The following is a 19223-nucleotide window of genomic DNA, read 5'->3' on the forward strand; positions in this document are numbered from 1 at the left end:
AACAAAACTATTGTGTTTATCTTCCGGTTAAAAGGCCCATTAAGCCTGAGAAATTCACTTTTTCTTTTCTGTTTTAATTATCTTGTTACAGTTTCCAAAGAGTTACTCATTTTTATATAGATAAGTTATCTTCTGCTCCTTTTCTATTTGGGTATTGGTATAGAGTATTGTGTCTGGAAGTAAAAATACTACATTGTTTACAATTTACTACCTTTACGACAAATAACTGCATGTGTAATGCTAATTTCTTCACTTGTTTAACATCTTCAATGCTCTAAATATATAATTGAAACAATATTGAGTATAGAATTAATCTTTCTAAAGAATGTTAAAATTTTTATTAATTTCTAAAGCATAATGTGTCTTTAACAATCAATGATAAAATATTAATTTTGTTTTGTAATTTATTCCGTCCAGAAGGGACAGGATAGCCTTCAGATAAAAAAAAACATTAGATAAAAAAATGAATTAAAAACAAAATTAACCAAAAAGGTGTTTAAATGTAGGTGAAAATCAAATAGAGCTAAATGTTTTTTGTTCTTGTTGTTTTTACTTTGGGATGCGCTTATTTGTAATGATATTTTTAGATTCATTTTGCAGCAATACGAATAACTTAGTTTATAATGTACTGCTCATCGCCATTGATTTTTATATGAAAATAGTTACGTTCCAAATCTGTAAATATTCTTTAGTATGTAAGCGTTAAATTGAATATGTATATTTTACAAATGTAGAAGAAAGATAACATTTAGTTAATATATTTCTTTCTTATATTTGTTAAAGATGTAGGTACGATTTGTTTAATATTGTGTCTATTTGTATTTGTAAACTATAAGCATTTAATAAACATCGTAAAGTTATAAACACGTAGTCATTATACAGCATTATCGGTAATTGTATTCATGCTAAATAATGAAACATTGGATCAATTCGTACGACCTGCGGCACCGCACCGCACAGGTTTATCTGTATTCATGAACAGTCGATTCAATTTTTGAATACTACATTATAAACAACTGAATAAATCAATATCGACTGTATACTTTTAGTATACGAATTTTATCATTTATCATTTCACTGCACAATTTTTAAGTATAGGTGCACCAGACGATATTTAAAGCAAATTAATGTTGGACATGTACGATTTGCATGCCTACGTGAGGAAAACAAAAAAACGTAAACAAGTTTACCACAACAAAATCATATTTGGCTATTTTTGAACATATGTTGACGTGACAAATCATGGGTAAAGAATGATAAAGATAAAATTGTTGTTAAATGTCCTCCTTCCAAATAAAGAAAATAAGCAATGCAAAATATGTACGTACGAGATTGCTCTATTGAAGATATGAAATTTAAATTTTCACCCGTTGCCTTAAAACTTATTATTTCCTTTTTTTATCTTTCGGTCAATAGTGTACTGTTCGTCACCTTAGTGTTATAACGAAATAAGTTTTTTTAATAAGTCTTGGTGTGTTGTTATTGTTTACAAAAAGGATTTTGGACACCAGTACGATAATTTGAAATTGTTTTACACTTTTTTTTATTAAACTTTAATAAAAAAACCCTAAAATCCTTGATGAAAACAATTCCATTTAAATAATTGACATCGCTTGATAGCATCGTAAGACATAAATTTATTGCTGTTGTTGTTCCTTTTTTATTGTGGAATTTAAATTTATTGGGGAGGTTTATGATAACCTTAAAGAAGGATGTTGAAATGTATAAAATGATATACGGTATGTTAAAGAACCTGTCTTGAAGTATAAGACTAAAATTCATAAGAGCTTAACGATACATTCATTTATCAATAAAGAGAGTGGCAAATGTGTTACTATGACACGATTATTGTTAACTAATACAAGGGTTTGCTTATGACTTTTTAAAATATTGATGGTAGCTTTCATATTGAATTTTAATGGGATTTTTGTTTATTGTAGTAGCCTCTTTAGGTAAAGCAAACTTAAAAATATTGTTTAACTTAGTTTACCTTAAACTCTTTGTTTTTAAAAAGAAAGAAAATAATCTAACAAAGATATAGATCAGGAAGCCAAAAAGTATGCTTCTCTTTAGAACACATTCGTATTGGCGAATGGAAGAATTACAAATAGCCTGTAAGATATAGATCAGGAAGAATGAAGATCAAGGTACATATTTACAGCTCTTTTGTTTTGTAGGCTTATTCAGGTAACAAACTGCGTAGAAAGAAAAACGTTAGAACTAAAGAATACATTCCTAAATATCTCATACATTAAATCATCGGGTTTTTAAATCCATGTATAATTAACAAATAAAGATAATGTTGACTGTTACATGTAAGATTGTACATCTATAATACATGTATATTTATATATATTTAACCGTAAATGATCGCACAGTTACATACATGATTCAAAGTGTCATGTTAACGGCCGTATATAATTTATTTAACATAGTATATTTCTCCTTTCATGTCCTTACGTAATTGACACTAAAACATTCTTACAACTGACAAGAAAAAAAACAATGTTATTCTATAGTTCACATTATCATCAACAATAAACGCAGTTGCTAATAGTAGGTATGTCAATACCAAATAAAAATTGTTACCAATGAAATCTTGATGTGAGGCTTTCCTGGGGTCTTAAGGTAACATTACTAATAACAAATTCCTATCTTATCTTAAATACATGCAATAGAAAAATAAGGTGATCAATGCATAACAAGTAGATAAAAAAATACATGCATTACTAATATTTAATAATATTAATTTATCGATACAAATACACAAGAATGTTATAACTAAAACACAAAATAAATAAGCTATTCTGTATTGCATAACCAAGATTTTTTCAACTTTAATACTTTAATGTGTTTAAGACATTTCCGAGTTGAATTTATGTCTACAAAGACATTCGACAAATGACCATTAATAATGAACAGTACCAATACATTATTTTATCTTAAATACTTTATGTTTAATTTAAACGCCATTTTATCTAGCAATGTCACAATAAATGAGCCATTGGTGTTTGTACTAAATAATAAGATACAAAAAAAAACTGTACACTTTCATTCTAAGTTTTGGTCAACCAAGTTTAATGCTAAAATTTATGACGATTAGTTTTGACTGCATTTTAAAAATAAACATTTCAGTTATCAGCAAAGTAAAACTTATTTCAGTTTATTCTATGTTAAATTCGGGGCATATAAAATACAGTAATTGTGTAAGTTTTGCTTTGGATAAATCATTAACTGGGACTGAATGAAAGAAAAAAGTCTCGAAAGAAATGGAGGAGGAACAAATCAACACATTGAATATGACAATGAATGTGTCATGTACAACAATGGTGGTTTTGTACGGGTGTTTTTCATGTTCAATCATTCCGTGAGTAGAGTCACAGTTTGACATATCAATGCCTTTGCGCATTCTAAAAAGAATGTCTACAATTAAAGATATATAACTCTTCTTCGCTCAGTTTTCAATGGACACTCCGTTTTATTACCAAGACCTTGAGATGTCATTCGTTGCTGCTTTGTCTTTCCTAAACTACGACAAAAAAAAAACATCCCGGTAATTGTGTTGGCTGAGTGTTACCTTGGGTATTGAATGAATCATTAGCTGAAGGTGCTAGAAAACGATGCATTCAGGAGAGTAATGAAACTGTCATAGAAGAGCTGAAGTGTCTAACATTCTCTGTGTTCTTGATTCTAACCAAATGGGCTTCATAATAACGCACATAAAGAGCAGGAAGACATTTTCACAATACAATAGAACAAACAGCTAGCTCAACGAAAAGAAGATTTTTTAAATCATTTTTGGTAATCTAATAATATGATATGAATTGGCACTGGAAATTATGTTTTAAACAATATTTTCATTGCTCATCCATTTAACTCAAAGTAAAAGTGTCTTTTTTTTTAATTCTAAAGATAGAATTTTAATGTAATTGAAATTGTAAGCAATAACCAAATGATAGCTTTCACTTTGTAATACATTATAAGCCTACCATTTTTGTATTTGAACATGATAATGCTTTCCTTGATGAGATGCATTGGTCGGTTAGTGAGGGAAAATATGTTGGCTATTACATTCTAAGAAAACCGGTTAGGTGGATCGACCTCATATATATTGCAAAAAGCGTTTGTTTTTATTAAATTCGTACCTATAAACGAACATAAATATTGTCAAACATATCTAATAATAAAATCTGTTAATAACCAAAGCGTTCTGTTGTTTATATGATGTTTTTATTCCATCTTTTTGTCATTTTATTGCTATGTAAAATTAACACTGGGGATTATTAATGTTATATGTGGCATCTGAGTGCATTTCGTAACAGCTTTGCAACGCCATAAAGATATTTGGCTTTGTCTCATAAGGAGTAAGCAAAACACGAATTTAAGGAGTTTAATGAAGAGGAGTTACCCCCGACTTTCAGTTCACAACATGTGTTATAAATGAAGTGGGATAGCCATTTATTGTAAAATTGTTAATTCAGTTTGATGTTTGATACCGCTTTAGGTGTCTCTTGCTAGTGCTTTATTGTGATATATTGTACGAAGCGATATAATATTGTTTTCACATATCGACACCAAACATCGCAATGTCCTACCAGCTTTTTTCAAATGTATGATTAATATATTACACCCATGTCGACTAAACTAATTACTTCTTAAAAACTTACTTATAGTCTCACTCAATCCTCATTGAACACTAGCGTATTCACTATGCAAATTGGGCGACTGATAATTTATCTACGTATAAATTAAGGAAAACAATTTCTTGATTAAGAATGTCTTTGCATCATTTAAATGCACAGATTTGCAGACATAGTAACATTGTTAGATCGGAATGAAAATGTACTTTTTGCAACGTTAACGATATCAATTCTTAATGATGAAAACAAAATTTTATAATTATTTTGTTAAGACTGACTTAAGAAAAGAGTATATAATATTGTACCATGGTGTCACTATATGTATCGTTTGATTAAATCTATTTATATTTTGAATACATGCAATACGAAAACCTAGGCTATGGGGACTAGGAAAAGTTGGTGAAATACAGATATCGGTAAAATACAGACGAATTTTAAATCCAGTTGTCGGAAAAAGATGTTTTGGCCTGCATCAGAAATTTTTCTATCCAAGTATCATATTTCGCCGATACACTACAATTTTTTGACGTCACATCCCATGAATGCCTGCATAAACATGCTCACATTACACACCACGTTGTTCCTCTGTGATTGTTACTAAAGTTTGAAATATTTGTCCAAACAATGTTATACTCCAAAACAATTTTTGTTTTTTATGGCATGGATTTTGAGTAAATTATAGGTTTTTTTTTATATTTCAGAAAACTTTTATTTATAAATTGTCACTTATAAGATGAAATTTATCATTTTTAAGTAATTTTATGGACAAATTAACCGTCCGAGATAACCCTATAGACTTTTATATCAAAGGGAAAATTTCGAGAGCTATCTAATAGATAATACAGTTAAAGATGTTCAGGTTGATAGTAGTAGTGTCCACCAGGCTATTAACACCATCTGTGTGGCCAAATCTACCCATTGTGATAGAATCAGCGGAAAATATGCTTTGAATGTACCCTACTCCCAGCAGTGCCTTGTGATGTTTAGGAAAATATTGTTAAAAGTTTTAAAAATTGCATCTGAATTAGTAGTGAGACGACCTTTGTTTTCTGGCAAGGTTTGAAGGTTCTTCTGGCTATACTTTTTTGAGGCTGGTTAAATTAGTTTGATGTTCTTATGCATTGGTATCCTAAATGAGCTGTGCTACGAAAGCCTTAAAACTCACATCAAGTTGGATGAACGAAGAGGTTTTTGACTTGAAAAACGTAATTGTTGAGTCAGATTTTGAATTAATGAATCCCACTCATAGTGTTTATGGAAATGTGACAATCTTAAATATTCGACATTACCCAGTAAATGAAATATCGTTGCGTCGTTTCACGCATATGCTTCATATTTACATTTGTTACTATTATGGCATGCATAAGTTGATTCGAAGAAGCCACACCCCCCCCCCCAGATCATAACGAAAGAAAAAATGAATTGATGTTTTCAAAGTCGAAATGTAGGTACGGCTCCTACGGTTTCTAAAGTAATTAGGTGAAACGTCCTATAAGAATACAGAAGTCGCCATTTTTAATGTCTAATCTAACCTTACATATTGTACATACGATTTACGAAAGAAAATAAGTAGCTAAGAGAGCAATATTTGACTTATTAAAACATTGTTCAGACTCTTTCAAGTGTTCATATTTGCCACAACACGGGAACTTCCGCCACAAAAACAAAGCATTTTAAAAAACAACCAATCGCATATTGATTCACCAATCTCGATACTTTTACTGTAGAAACTGTTTTATGACGAATTTACTTTTTATGATAATATAGTAGTAAAGCAGGATGCGTAGAGAAATGATTGAAGTCAGACTGTGGCAACACCAGAGAAGTTTTTAGCATTCAGCAAGTGCAATCTTACATGAGGTAAATTGTTTCTAATTTATTTACCTAACGTAGTTTGATGTTTGATTATGTATTACTGATAAGTTATTATTTGTTTTATTGATGTCGTATTGCTTAATTAATAATTTCATTATATTTTCAGTAAAAGACCCATTAATTCAAGAAATACTATTATCTTTTTTCTCAAAATATTTTATTTTTGTTTTTGGTACTTACATTGTACTTTAAGTAGCAAGTGCTTGCTGGTGGCGCTTCATAAATGTGTTTAAATGTTTACCTAACAAAGCAAGTTGTGGAGACCGTGCTAAAAGTAACTTAAAATTTCAAATAAGATCCTTAACATGTTGTTATTCATAGAATTTTTTTATTTTCAAAATGCAAAATATTTTAATAATGTTAATTAACGGAAAAATAATATTGTTTCCAGAATTTTATGTTTGATTCTCAAAGGTGTTATAACATAGACTTTTCTTAAAGCATATGAATTATGGATGTTAATAAATTTTTTTAACCTTTAAGTATAATTTTGTCATTCGCATTTAGATTTGAAGGAAATATACAAACAAAATTATTTCATACAAGTATATTGGCACACTATGTCTTCGAAATACTATGAGATATGTCAAACACGTGATAACAAATGTTTTCATAGTTAGTTAAAGCTTGTCAGATGTTAAACAGCTGTTAAAGTTACGATGGCACTGACGTTTCATATTGAAGGTTCTATCATAACCGCCACAGGAACACGTCTGCGGATCTTTCAAAATTCTAAAATTAACCACATTTCAATACTGCTTAAGTCGGTGTTAGGGGACAGGGACGGTGAAATAACATTTTCAGAACTGCCTATGTTCGGGCTTAATCATACCGAGTCTGCAATGCTTAATTATGCGGTTTTGACGTTCTTTATTAAGTTTTATTTCTCCCTATTTTAGAGAATTAGCCCACGATACAAGTTCGTAATGAATTTAATAATACGCGAATATAAAAGTGAAATCAGAAGATTAATTAATAGTAATGGGGCTATAGAACTACAGCTCTTCTTGATATGTTCAGTTATAGAAAAATAAGTAGCTCATCATAACGTTAAATTGGAAGACGTGTTATGCTATTGTTTTATACATTTCAGCTGTATTTCAAATAATAAATAATATGGATAGAGATCAGGAAAACATAACAAATCATCAAAATCTGAGTGGATTTTGGAACTTCACAGAAGACTTAAAACCAGCATCTGAACGGACATTTACGAATATTTCATTTGGTCTAGGCTGCTGCATCACCGTCCTGAATGTTTCTTCAATGTGCTTACTGTTAAGGCATAGAAACTGTATAGGCGGAAAAGGGTTCTTACAACAACTTGTTTTCTTATGTTCTACAGACATTCTCTCTGGGGTAGCAATGGCACTTCCTCATTTTGGCCACCTTTCATTACCATTCATACTGATATATATTATTCCTTCTGTATCATTGGTCTTATTCTTCTTCAGTTATCAGTTACATTGTCAGTCGGTAATTGCTTTATGATCAGCATACTCAGGTACAAAATTATGAAATAAATAAACACCCCGGTTATTATATGGTACAAACATGCTACATTTTTCATGATTATAGGCAACATTTAAATTTGCGTTGGAACTGTTTGCTCGTCAGTGCTTGTCATCACCTTCCGCTTTGTTTTAAACAATAAAGTGAACAACACAGGAATAAATGAGTACAAATTTAATTGGTATGCTCTTTTGGCTTGCAACAGTAAATATGTCACTTAATGTTTCAGCCGGGACAACAGAAACAATTAGCCGATTTATTTCAAATATTTCAATAAATTCGTTAAGTAATCCGTTCATCTATTGTTTAACGTCGACTCAATTCCGCTCTACTGTCTGGAAAGATGTCTCGTTTAAGATGCACTTGGAATACAAAATGAAGCAAGAAACAAATTAAATAATTAGATAAATGACCGACATTTTTGGGTTCTGGCAGATTGGAGAATAGATGATGTATGAGTTCAATAACATGATTCGGCTTTTAATGTTTGACATGTTTGTAATATCTCTTCTTAGAAGGAACGAATATATCCACAGTTTTATGCATTCTTAAATTAAACAGAATGCTTCAACCTACCACAGCATCTTCATCTGAATATCAAAACAAAAGTAAAATACCTGAGAAAAGGCCAAATCCTTTAGTTTTACGGTCAGCTCATATACACATTTCAATATTGCAATATAAGCAGATGTTCCTGAATGTATTTCAAATGTCATTGAATATTTTATCGTGCAATATGTTTGATTATCTGAAAAATCAGAAAGAGCAATACTTCTATAGGTCTATGAATTTGACTAATATTATCAATGCAAATTTCTAAAGATGCAGTATTTTACAAACATAATGTGTTACATTAATTAATGAATGATTTTAAATGCTGTGTTTTCAACATAACTGACTTTGTTGTTCCTTTTTTGTTGTTGTTTTCTTTTCATTTATTTTTTTATTTTATTCTTTCTTTCTTTCTTTCTTTTTTTTTTTGAGATCGTCAAAATTACTGGTTACTTAAACAATATTGTGGTCATAAGATTGTATGATGCTTTATTAAATAACTATACGTTATTAGTCCTATATAAAAGCATCTGCTACATTCAATAACACGATGGCCTGCCTTAAAATAGTGCCAATATCTATATCACTTTTTCGGCTCTGGGCAAAAATTGATATAGATATAAAGCCCGCATTTGAAGTAATTTGATTGGCTAATAAAGCAGGGCCAAAAAATGATGTAGATTTAGATTTCTGCAAGAAACTGGGAAATGGCAGCCATTTTGTTTTAACTCGGTCTATGTGTATACGCCAACATGTTGATAACAAAATATTCTCAGTTTGTAAACATTCACAGTCGGGCATTTTGTTGTACATATACAATATAAGTTAACAAAATGTAGGTTTTCCAAACAAACTGATATAATGTAGTTATTTTTACAGTTGTTCTTTGTTATAATTAAAATACTTATGTTAGAATTAATATAAGAAGAAATTAAGAAGGATTAAATGTGAAATATTATAAGTACATGTAGTTATTTAATAAAGTTGTCAATAAATAAGTGATTTGATATTCAATACGACTGCCCTCGGACAAATAACAGGACCAATATCAAATCTCTTATTTATTAACATATAATAAAACTTTGTTGAACTTATACATGCCGTTGAATTTAGAGATGAATATAAATTTTCGAAATAAATCGAATTATATTCAGTGTTATTACAGTGCCTTTATCATTTCTCCTTTTTTCATTACATTTTGGTCTGTGTCTTGTTCTTGTTTTTGTTGATCTGCTTTTGTCAAATAAAACATTTATAAGAGAAGTGCTTGCAGTTATTTTTCGCAAACTACTTTCAATTAGTTAACCTAAAAGTCGTGTTTTATACCCCCCACGAGCCTCCGCCCTTACGAGCGGTGCCAATTGTGATATTGTTATTACCCTGTAGAAAACAACAAACCACGTGATCGTTTTAACAGTATGTTTGACAATCATTAATAAAACATCTGACATCCCGAAGGACATAAAAAGCGTGATGTTAGGCCTTTTTGTTTTCAACTAACTGATAGTATTATGGTAACTAACAATATATTTCATAGGTTTAAATTTATTATGATTGTATTGTAAAGGTTAGTACCAAATTGGTAACCATATGTACAAAAACAAAGAGATATTTTCACAAACAGGAAGAAAAACAGGAAAATCTCCCATCAACATAAAGGTTAATATTTTAAAGCAGTAATGTTGAGTATTTCTCTAAAACAATTTTACAAACTAATTTTAATGACCATTCGTAAATATTATTGTCTCATGCACTCAGTTTGAACACCTTGACGACTATACATAGTCATCCGGAGATAAACCGAATGATCCGGAAAAACTGCAATTGGGAAACGACGCTGACAATGTCTTCAAAACTTATACTCCTATTGATACTATTATCTGCACAAAATCATTTTGAAATTTAGATAACGTTCATAGCATTCATTTTGTAAAAGCTTTAAGATTTGACACGAAATCTTTAAATTGTCCTCAAAAACAAACCTTCACACTAAAAGTTAAACATTCACACTTTTGTCTTATTCTTGCAAAGTGGTCGCAAGTGGAAGTGTAAATAATGTTGTAGCTAGTTTTTGCACTGTTGACCATAAAAACGGGTCTTGCTACCGAAAACCAAAAACTTGAGAATGCTTCAAAAGTCTTGGAAATGCTTATTGACTGTGGAGGGAGTGTTGCATCAATAAGAAACGATGTTGAAAGTAAGTGTTATATCTAACATCTATATCATTAAACTCATGTTATAAATATAATTAAATTATCAATACCGTTAAAAGCATATCATTTTCAACCGAAGAAATTCACACAAAGATATCGATTTTTTGAATTTCACACGTATAACACTACGCCGTTACCTTACGAAATTGAATAATTTAGATATTCAGACGACTATCATTGAGATGAAAAACACTTCGGTTCTCTTCGAAATTTTACTCAGTCAGCCATGTATTTCATTCTAAAAGGACATTTATATCAATTAAGAAATATGCTTTATTGCTAAGAGCGACAATCCATGTTTTGTAGTTTGGCTTAAACATCTTAACTAGAATTTAAATTAAATTTTATTGTATAATGGTACAAATGATGAATACAACTGTTTTAATTTAAGCTATAAAGAGCAAAATCGAACGTCTAAGTAAACAGCAAGCCACGGACACATACACGAGATGGGGACGGTCTTCTTGTCCTCCTGGAGTTACGACTGTTTACGACAGGTTTACTGCTGGATCGTATCACTGGCATAAAGGAGGAGCAGCTAATCATGTGTGTTTGTCTAAGAAGCCAAAATATCACTATCACTATAAAAAGCCAAGATGGACGACACTGATATATGGTGCCGAATACGAAACTCATGACAGTATTTGGGACAATTTGAGAGACCATGAAATCCCATGTGCTGTTTGTCTTATTCCTCGTACGAGCGTCATCATGATTCCTGGAAGATATGACTGCCCAGACACTTTCAAGTTAGAATACGCAGGTTACTTGATGGCTGGTAAGAACACCCATCAAGCAGGAACAGAATATTTATGCTTCGACGGTAATCCAACTGCAGCCGAATATTCAAGCCAAGTGGATCACAATGGGTCTTTGTTTTTCTTTGTTGAAGCGGTATGTGGTTCATTGAAATGCCGGCCTTATGAATCCGGGAAACAGATCACGTGCGCTGTGTGCTCGTACTCTCCTTAAAAACATTTTAACGAGTCACCATGGAGAATTTTTGACTGCCGAAAATATGTTTTTGAGATTTTATGTATCATTAGATGTAGCTGTGGGCTAATAATTTTATGGAAAATTTTAGATAATCGGTGTAAGCATTTTTTCTGAAAATATATTTTTAATGGGGACAAATAACCAAAAAAAAGGGAAAAGCTTATAACGCTTGAAATAAATTGGGCAAGGGATTTTTCATAAAATAGATTTTTAAACAAAAATTTCCCACAATATTAAACTTTTTTCCATGCCCAAACTCTTTGTTTTTTTAAATCTATGTAATAAAAAAAAGGGGTTTTTTTTGGTGGTATGAACTTCCCCGGGATTCCCCCTAGAGAAATTAAAAATAAAAATGTTTTAAACATAGGAAAAATTTTTAAGGGAAAACGACATGTATACAAAAAAAGAAATTCTAAAAGTTTATTTAATTCTTTTGCGTCACATTTGTACATTAGAAACGTGAAAACTTCCTAACATAACACGAGTATATGTGAAGTAATGATCCCTTTGCTTTTATAGGAAATTGTTGGTCTCAAAATAGTCGTTGCCGAAAACATCAATTTATGTCTACAGAATTTAAGATCTCTCTTGCCTGCAGTTAAAAGAAACAAAGGTCGCCTCCCTTGATTTAAGTAATACGAGGGGTTATCCAAAAATTCGTGGACTTTCATTGTTGCGTCAAATATATTTGAAATATTGATTTGAAATTCTAACACTGCTTAGTAGAATAAATTACAAATAAACACAGAAAAAATCATGTTAGTAGCTTCTTGTATTACAACAATATTTAATTTTGCATAAACACATGTCGGTGACAGCGGCACACTTCAAAACGTTATTGACGTCAACGTCATATAACGTTTACAACTTGTGTTTCAATGTTACGCAGTCAATGACCGCTACTGCTTCTCAAAGTAATGTCAATCAATATTGTTTTATGCCACTTTAACACTATTGATTGTGAAATTTTATTTTCTCTGTTCGCATGCTGATCTTCAAATGTTTTTGTAGTTGTCATTCCCAAATTACAACAAAAAGTATAATCACGCAATTTTCTAATTTCTGCATGCCCGTCATTATCCTGTTGTAAACAATATTGGCGTGACTTCAACAAAAATTAATGGAAATGACGTCCAAATTTTTAAACAGTTACTGAAATGACATCATAGATGAAAAATGCGATGTTTAGCGGCTTTACGTTACTTATTAGTTTTTTAGCAAAAAATATACGATGATTAATTGCGCTTTTCTACCGTGCTCCGGGTCCCGTGTATGTGTTAATTTAAAAGTCATATAAAATCATTATTTTTGACGCAGTCAAAATGTGTTTATAATAATCTACAAGGTATGCTGATAAAATTTCGTTACAATACACATTGACGTTCAAGAGATATTTAAAAGTCCACGAATTTTTGGATAACCCCTCGTATGTGCACAGATGCAAGAACTTTAAAGACATTATGAATTATTATAAATGGTATTACTAGCGTGTAGGACGATGCTTTATTTCTTATTATCTTGTATTTTTATTTGAATGTTTCTCAAATGGTGTGATTTGTATTACTCGATGGCAACTTTTATCACCTTTCCATTATACTTCGAACACAATTATAGTAGAAATATACTCATTGGATATAGCGTTTATGTTTAACAGACGATAATAAAAATTAACCATGTAAACAGGTATTTATTTCTAACTTGATATAATTGAACAATATCATTGTATTATATCGTTTTCAACCGCAAAGATACCGTCGGATCGGACACAGTGTCATCAGATCCACGTATAACCTGAAATAAACCCGACTTCGTACAATCCTTAGGAAAAAAGTTAGAGGGTATTTGCTGTTCCTTCGCAATACCCAACTCTATTAAAGTTATATTAATTCCAGTACCTGAATCTGAAATATGAGAGATGCTGAATTTTTCCAGATTATATAGCAGAAGGGTTATGATCAGTATTTAATCCTATTTTTCCTATTTTATCTACATTATATATCCTTTCTGGACGATTATCTAAGCTGTATTTAGCAATTACGGTGATTTTTTTTTAGTTCTTTGAAATAATAACACATTGTTTGGTTGTTGATTTTGCACGATATGTCTAGGCATCATTGAGCAATGATATCCAGGTCAGGCCACCTAGACTTTTGGTGTAGGAATCATCAAACAATGCCAAAGAGCAACATCATATTATGCGGGTTTATTTTAGGGCCTGGAATTTTTTTTCGAATATTCGAAACACTACCGAATATTCGAACATTGAAAAACGAATACGAATATTCGAAAAAAAAGAATGTTTTTTTTATTACTTTCAAATTTCAAATAAGATCGTATATTAAACATTTGACCTTTACTTGACCAGGTGTTAACACGTTTGTATGACACGTGTCAACGAATATCGCCAATTAAATGTGAAAACTTTGGGGTCTAGAACCCGTTTCACAGTTTGCAATTTACCTGTTTAACAGTTTCTAATGTAATTCTTTCCGATTTTAATTATCTTTATTTATTGTTTTCTGTTCTATAATCTTTCCGATTAATCAATAATTGTCTTAAATTTTGTAAAGACAAAAAAATCGACACACATTAATCGGTGCTTGATGAAAGCATTGTGTCTATATTCCGTCAGAATATATTTATTCCGTAGAAATTAGACTCCGTGTGATATTTACTGCGTTATATAGCTAAATTTATCTGAAGTATATTTCAAACCTTATCTAAAATTATAAATAAATAAAAAAAATATTTAATACAAGTTAAGTTTCAATATAATTATGTGTGATGTCAGATTCGAATGTCAGACATAATCCCCTTCGGTCAAAATCCCCTTCACCTACCCGGACAAAATCCCCTTCATGGATGGACATAATCCCCTTCATTTTTTTTTGCAAGGCTGGACAAAATCCCCTTCACTACCCGGACAAAATCCCCTTGTTTCATAGGTTTCTAATGTATTATTATGCTCCATAAAAATTGATGAATAATGTATTATTATACTCCCTAAAAATTGATGAATAATGAACTTTTGTTTTTTATTTATAATTATGTATCAATAGTAACCTTTATTTAGTTTAGAAGTTTTCATGAAAATTATGGTAAATTATCAACTGCATAACACATATTTGTTTTTTAAGCAATTTCTTTAATAGTTTTAAATTGATTAGTATGAAAAACATTTTTATTAGCCAATAATTGTTTCATTGATTGTACAAGTTGATAATTCTAATTGATAGATACTATCCATTGTTACAATTTCTATTGATGAAAGAGTGATAATTTAATCAAACCAAGATCACTGCACTACTTGATTGATTGTTATGAATGCTTTAACAAAGCAATTTTAATGTGATTTAAATGTTGCTAATTGAATGTGCTTTTCTGCTGAAATAGTTTCTACTCATTTATACTTAAGATATTTACTACACAGCATAATGCAGTATGTGGCTCTCATACCCACTTACAAAAACGAAAATTCCTCTGAGGGGGGTTTTGTCCTAGGTAGCAATTTTATGAAGGGGATTTTGTCCACTTCAAAATTTCACACATGAAGGGGATTATGTCCACCCATGAAGGGGATTATGTCCGGATATACAAAAATACATGAAAGGGATTTTGTCCGAAGGGGATTATGTCCGGACACCGTCAGATTCATATTACTGTCAATCAAGTCACGTGAGTTACCTCCCGTTAATAAGACAAATGATCAGCAGTCGGATCAACTTGAAGGAAATCAAATTATGAATTTATTTCAAAAGTAAACATATACATCGATTTACAATATATAAAACAGAAAACTTTTACATAGTTATAAATATATTTTTAATCGTTGATTATTCCAAGCATTTTAAAGAAGAATAGTATTCGACGCAATCAATTTCGGATACGTATACGTCAAAGAGAGATATTGGAGCAAATGTTGTAAAAACGAATATTCGAATATATTCAAATATTGAAAACGAATATTCGAACATCAAATTCCTTATTCGTTCCCAGCCCTAGTTTATTTACAACTTCCTTCCTGAAATCAAAAACCACTTAGATTTAGATAACATATGTAAAACTATAAACCTATAGCTAAATAAGAACAAAATAATAAAATGAAATAGATTAAATCGTAGCAATAAACATTATTTTAACATTAAATATGGTTAATTTTAAAATATTGCAGGTTTGATTTGTGCATGTTCATGGACTTCAGTAGCAAGCGCAATTTGGCTTCTGATAAGCAGAATTAGTGTTTTAAGGTCCTGTATGATATGATTGAGGTTGATACTACCACTTATGTAAAATTATATATATGTATATAATTATGCTAATAAACAATTTTCAATTATCGACGAATATGTAAAAATATGTACTGGAAATATGTGTTCACATTATATGTAATCATAAAACTATATGCATTCATTTCTTATTGGAAAATTTAACTTAGACTTTAAAGAAAATAATTTCTTATTATCCCCCTTTATTTACATGAAATGATTAATTCGGTAATATCTTTATAAATAATGCTTTTGGAACTTACAATATCAAAACATCTTAATTTGAACATCATATTTATGATATAAAACCGTAAAAATTTGTGTTACACGATCTTCAAATAAAACTTGAAAACTTAAAAAGGCGGTTTGAACTAATAAAAACTCCATTTGTTCAATTTATTTACATTTCGCGCATGCGCATTCTGCGTAACGCAAAAACACAATAACGATGACTATAATTTATCATACTTAAAGGCTTTGATAAACGTGATCCAATTTATGGTTCACCGAAAACATTAATTTTGAATGACATTAAGCGGTAAGTAGTCTACTTAAAACGTGAATTAATATGTATAACAGATATAGGACTAATAACTCAATGATTTAAAAGGCGCACACAAAAGTTCTCAGGTTAAGGTTTAATCAGACTACTTTTTCATCAGTAATTCAAACTGAAATAGTGTTAAAATAGCATTTTATTACCCTGTATTTAATAATATAACACACTCTCCAGGAACGGAACGATGGTTAGGAAACTACCCGCCTATATGGCTGAAATACTGTTGGGAAAAGGCGTAAAATGAAACAAACAAACAAATAATATAACACAATTTGTAGTGTACACTTTCTTTGGGTTGATTGACAAGGCGGTAAGTGTCAAATAGATTGCCACGAGACCGGTTGTTCCAGCCAGTTTGTAATATCAATCAACCGGGACGTGTAAGTACCATGACATAGTTAAAATCGTTACTCACGTATTTTTTTTTTCATATACCAATCTCATCAATATTTATTGATTTTGTTCAGTGACAAATAGTGTGACGAGCATTTACATGTGTTACAAGAAACCGGATAAAATGCGAGATATTTCACTACCTACAACCGATCTTATCTTCTCAAGATTTCGAATATCTGTGTGACTTAAACATGATCTGTTTGGCAATACAGTCAAATCGGATTAAGGATAAAATAAGGTTATCTGATATAAGTGCATAATCACAAGTTCTGGTTTATTTCGGAGTGATACATGTAGTTAACCTCAATTTCATGTTATAAAATTCCTTAACTTTTTATATGAACTATTTCAACAACATTTAACTTGACCTGTTTATAAGCCAATATTTGTTTCCACTTTTTTACAACAGTTATCTCAATGTAAGGTCCGAGATCGTAAGGGGATTTCTTAAACAATCGTATTTTCCATGACGTGTAATGGCAGTCATGGCCACAAAGCTATAAAGGCATCCCTTGTGGTGTTTTTTTTTTTTTTTTTTTTAAAGTTCTTTTATGTATTTTTTTACTTTACTTTTTACCTTACACTTACTCGGAATTATCTATGGGCTTCTTTTACAGTTCTATGTAATGCGATGCTCTTTTTGCCCTACGCAGATTGTGAAAAAGCGAGAAATTACTCTTTAACGTCGACTTTTTATAGCAATGGACACCGTCGTAAAAAGATCAATACATATATTTTCAAAAAAAAATAATAATTCATTTAAAGCGACTCCACTGAGGTTTAAAAGAACATAAAATTTGAATGTTCGTACATAAATGACCTGGGGCACTTTAAACTAAATTATGCAAAGATAGTCAAGAAATATACTTCGAAATAAATTGGAAATCGTATTTTTATGCTTTTCTTAGCTCGATTTGTGTTAAAAGCGTTTAAACGCTTTTCATTTTTGGTCATATTTTAAAATATTGAATAATTATTCTGGAAAAACGAAGTGCGCGAATGATCTGAAATTTTGCACAAAGATTAGTGGTCTAAACCTACATCAAACGGTACATTTTGCTGGAAAAAATATTTTCAGTTCCATCATTTATAAAAACCCCAGTGGAGTCCCTTTAATAATTTAATCTATTGTGCTTAGTTTAAATGGTGAATCTTTTCAAAGGAAGGTTAAAACGTTTATTTTTGTCAATATTCAGAGACAAAAGATGGATCTATTGAACAGAGGATTTTTATATATACTACGAAACAGCGATTTGCCTTAAAACTCAGTCACAACTTTTCGGCAATTTTCAACAATATTCGGATAAGAACCTTGTACACAATATATATATATATATATATATATATATATATATATATATATATATATATATATATATATATATATATATATATATATATACATACACAGAACTAATATGACATTTCAGTCTTACTTGTGCTACAAATTTGAACATAAAAACAGAGAGAATGTAAATGCTGGGGAATATTGGGTGTTTTTCACAAATAAAAAAGAGCAGTGTCACATATGTTGTAAGTACTAGTTATTTAGATTTGATTATAATTATCCATCAAGGGGTATTCTAAATTTAATTGCAGTTACCAGGCTTATTTTTCAACAATAATCCTATCGAAATACTTAATGTCAAATAAATGCATTCAACACTAAGGATCGAGACAGAACGACCCCTTCTTCGGTTTTATACCGACGGTGTTAAAGACTTTAAACCAACATTAATAAATTAAAACTTGTACCTTTTTGTAGCCCTAACTAAAGAAGCAGTGAACTTCAAGTGGTGTCCGAATAATGCCTTTTCTTCCTGAGTGAATTACGGGTCTGGTTCAGAGCGTAAAGCTTCTGGATTGATCATCCAATTAAGCCTGTGACACAATGTTGCCTCTAATCACGGGCTATAGTTCTAACAGGGGACTTATTTTGCTTGAATCTACGAGAGGCTTCAGTCCTTAAAGTGAATAATTTCTCTATATGACTTAAGATATCTGCAAAAAAGTTATTTACAGAATACATAATGGAATGTATTTATATTGACATTGATATCATGTTTCCTTTCTTGTTTGAACTTGAAATGTGTCAATAGGACACGGATGCCCCCACACACCACTTTTTTGTCAGTCTTTTGGCGTAAAGAAGGACAGTAAAGCTGAAAAAGGAATTATACATGACTACCCCTACCCATAATTGGTATGAGCATAA

At 30.7% G+C, this 19223-nt stretch overlaps 1 protein-coding gene across 1 annotated transcript; it reads left to right on the forward strand.

The window, feature by feature from the left end:
* The first annotated feature begins 10724 nt into the window (after positions 1–10724).
* LOC132723937 (short-chain collagen C4-like) lies at positions 10725–11764 on the forward strand. The gene is made up of 2 exons (XM_060708747.1): positions 10725–10776; positions 11184–11764. Exons 1-2 carry the CDS (start codon positions 10725–10727, stop codon positions 11762–11764), a joined length of 633 nt encoding a protein of 210 aa, XP_060564730.1.
* Positions 11765–19223: the final 7459 nt, after the last annotated feature.

The sequence above is a fragment of the Ruditapes philippinarum genome, unplaced genomic scaffold (genome assembly GCF_026571515.1).
Source record: "Ruditapes philippinarum isolate M1 unplaced genomic scaffold, ASM2657151v2 ctg7664_1_1_1_1, whole genome shotgun sequence".
NCBI classification, from domain to species: Eukaryota; Metazoa; Mollusca; class Bivalvia; order Venerida; family Veneridae; genus Ruditapes; species Ruditapes philippinarum.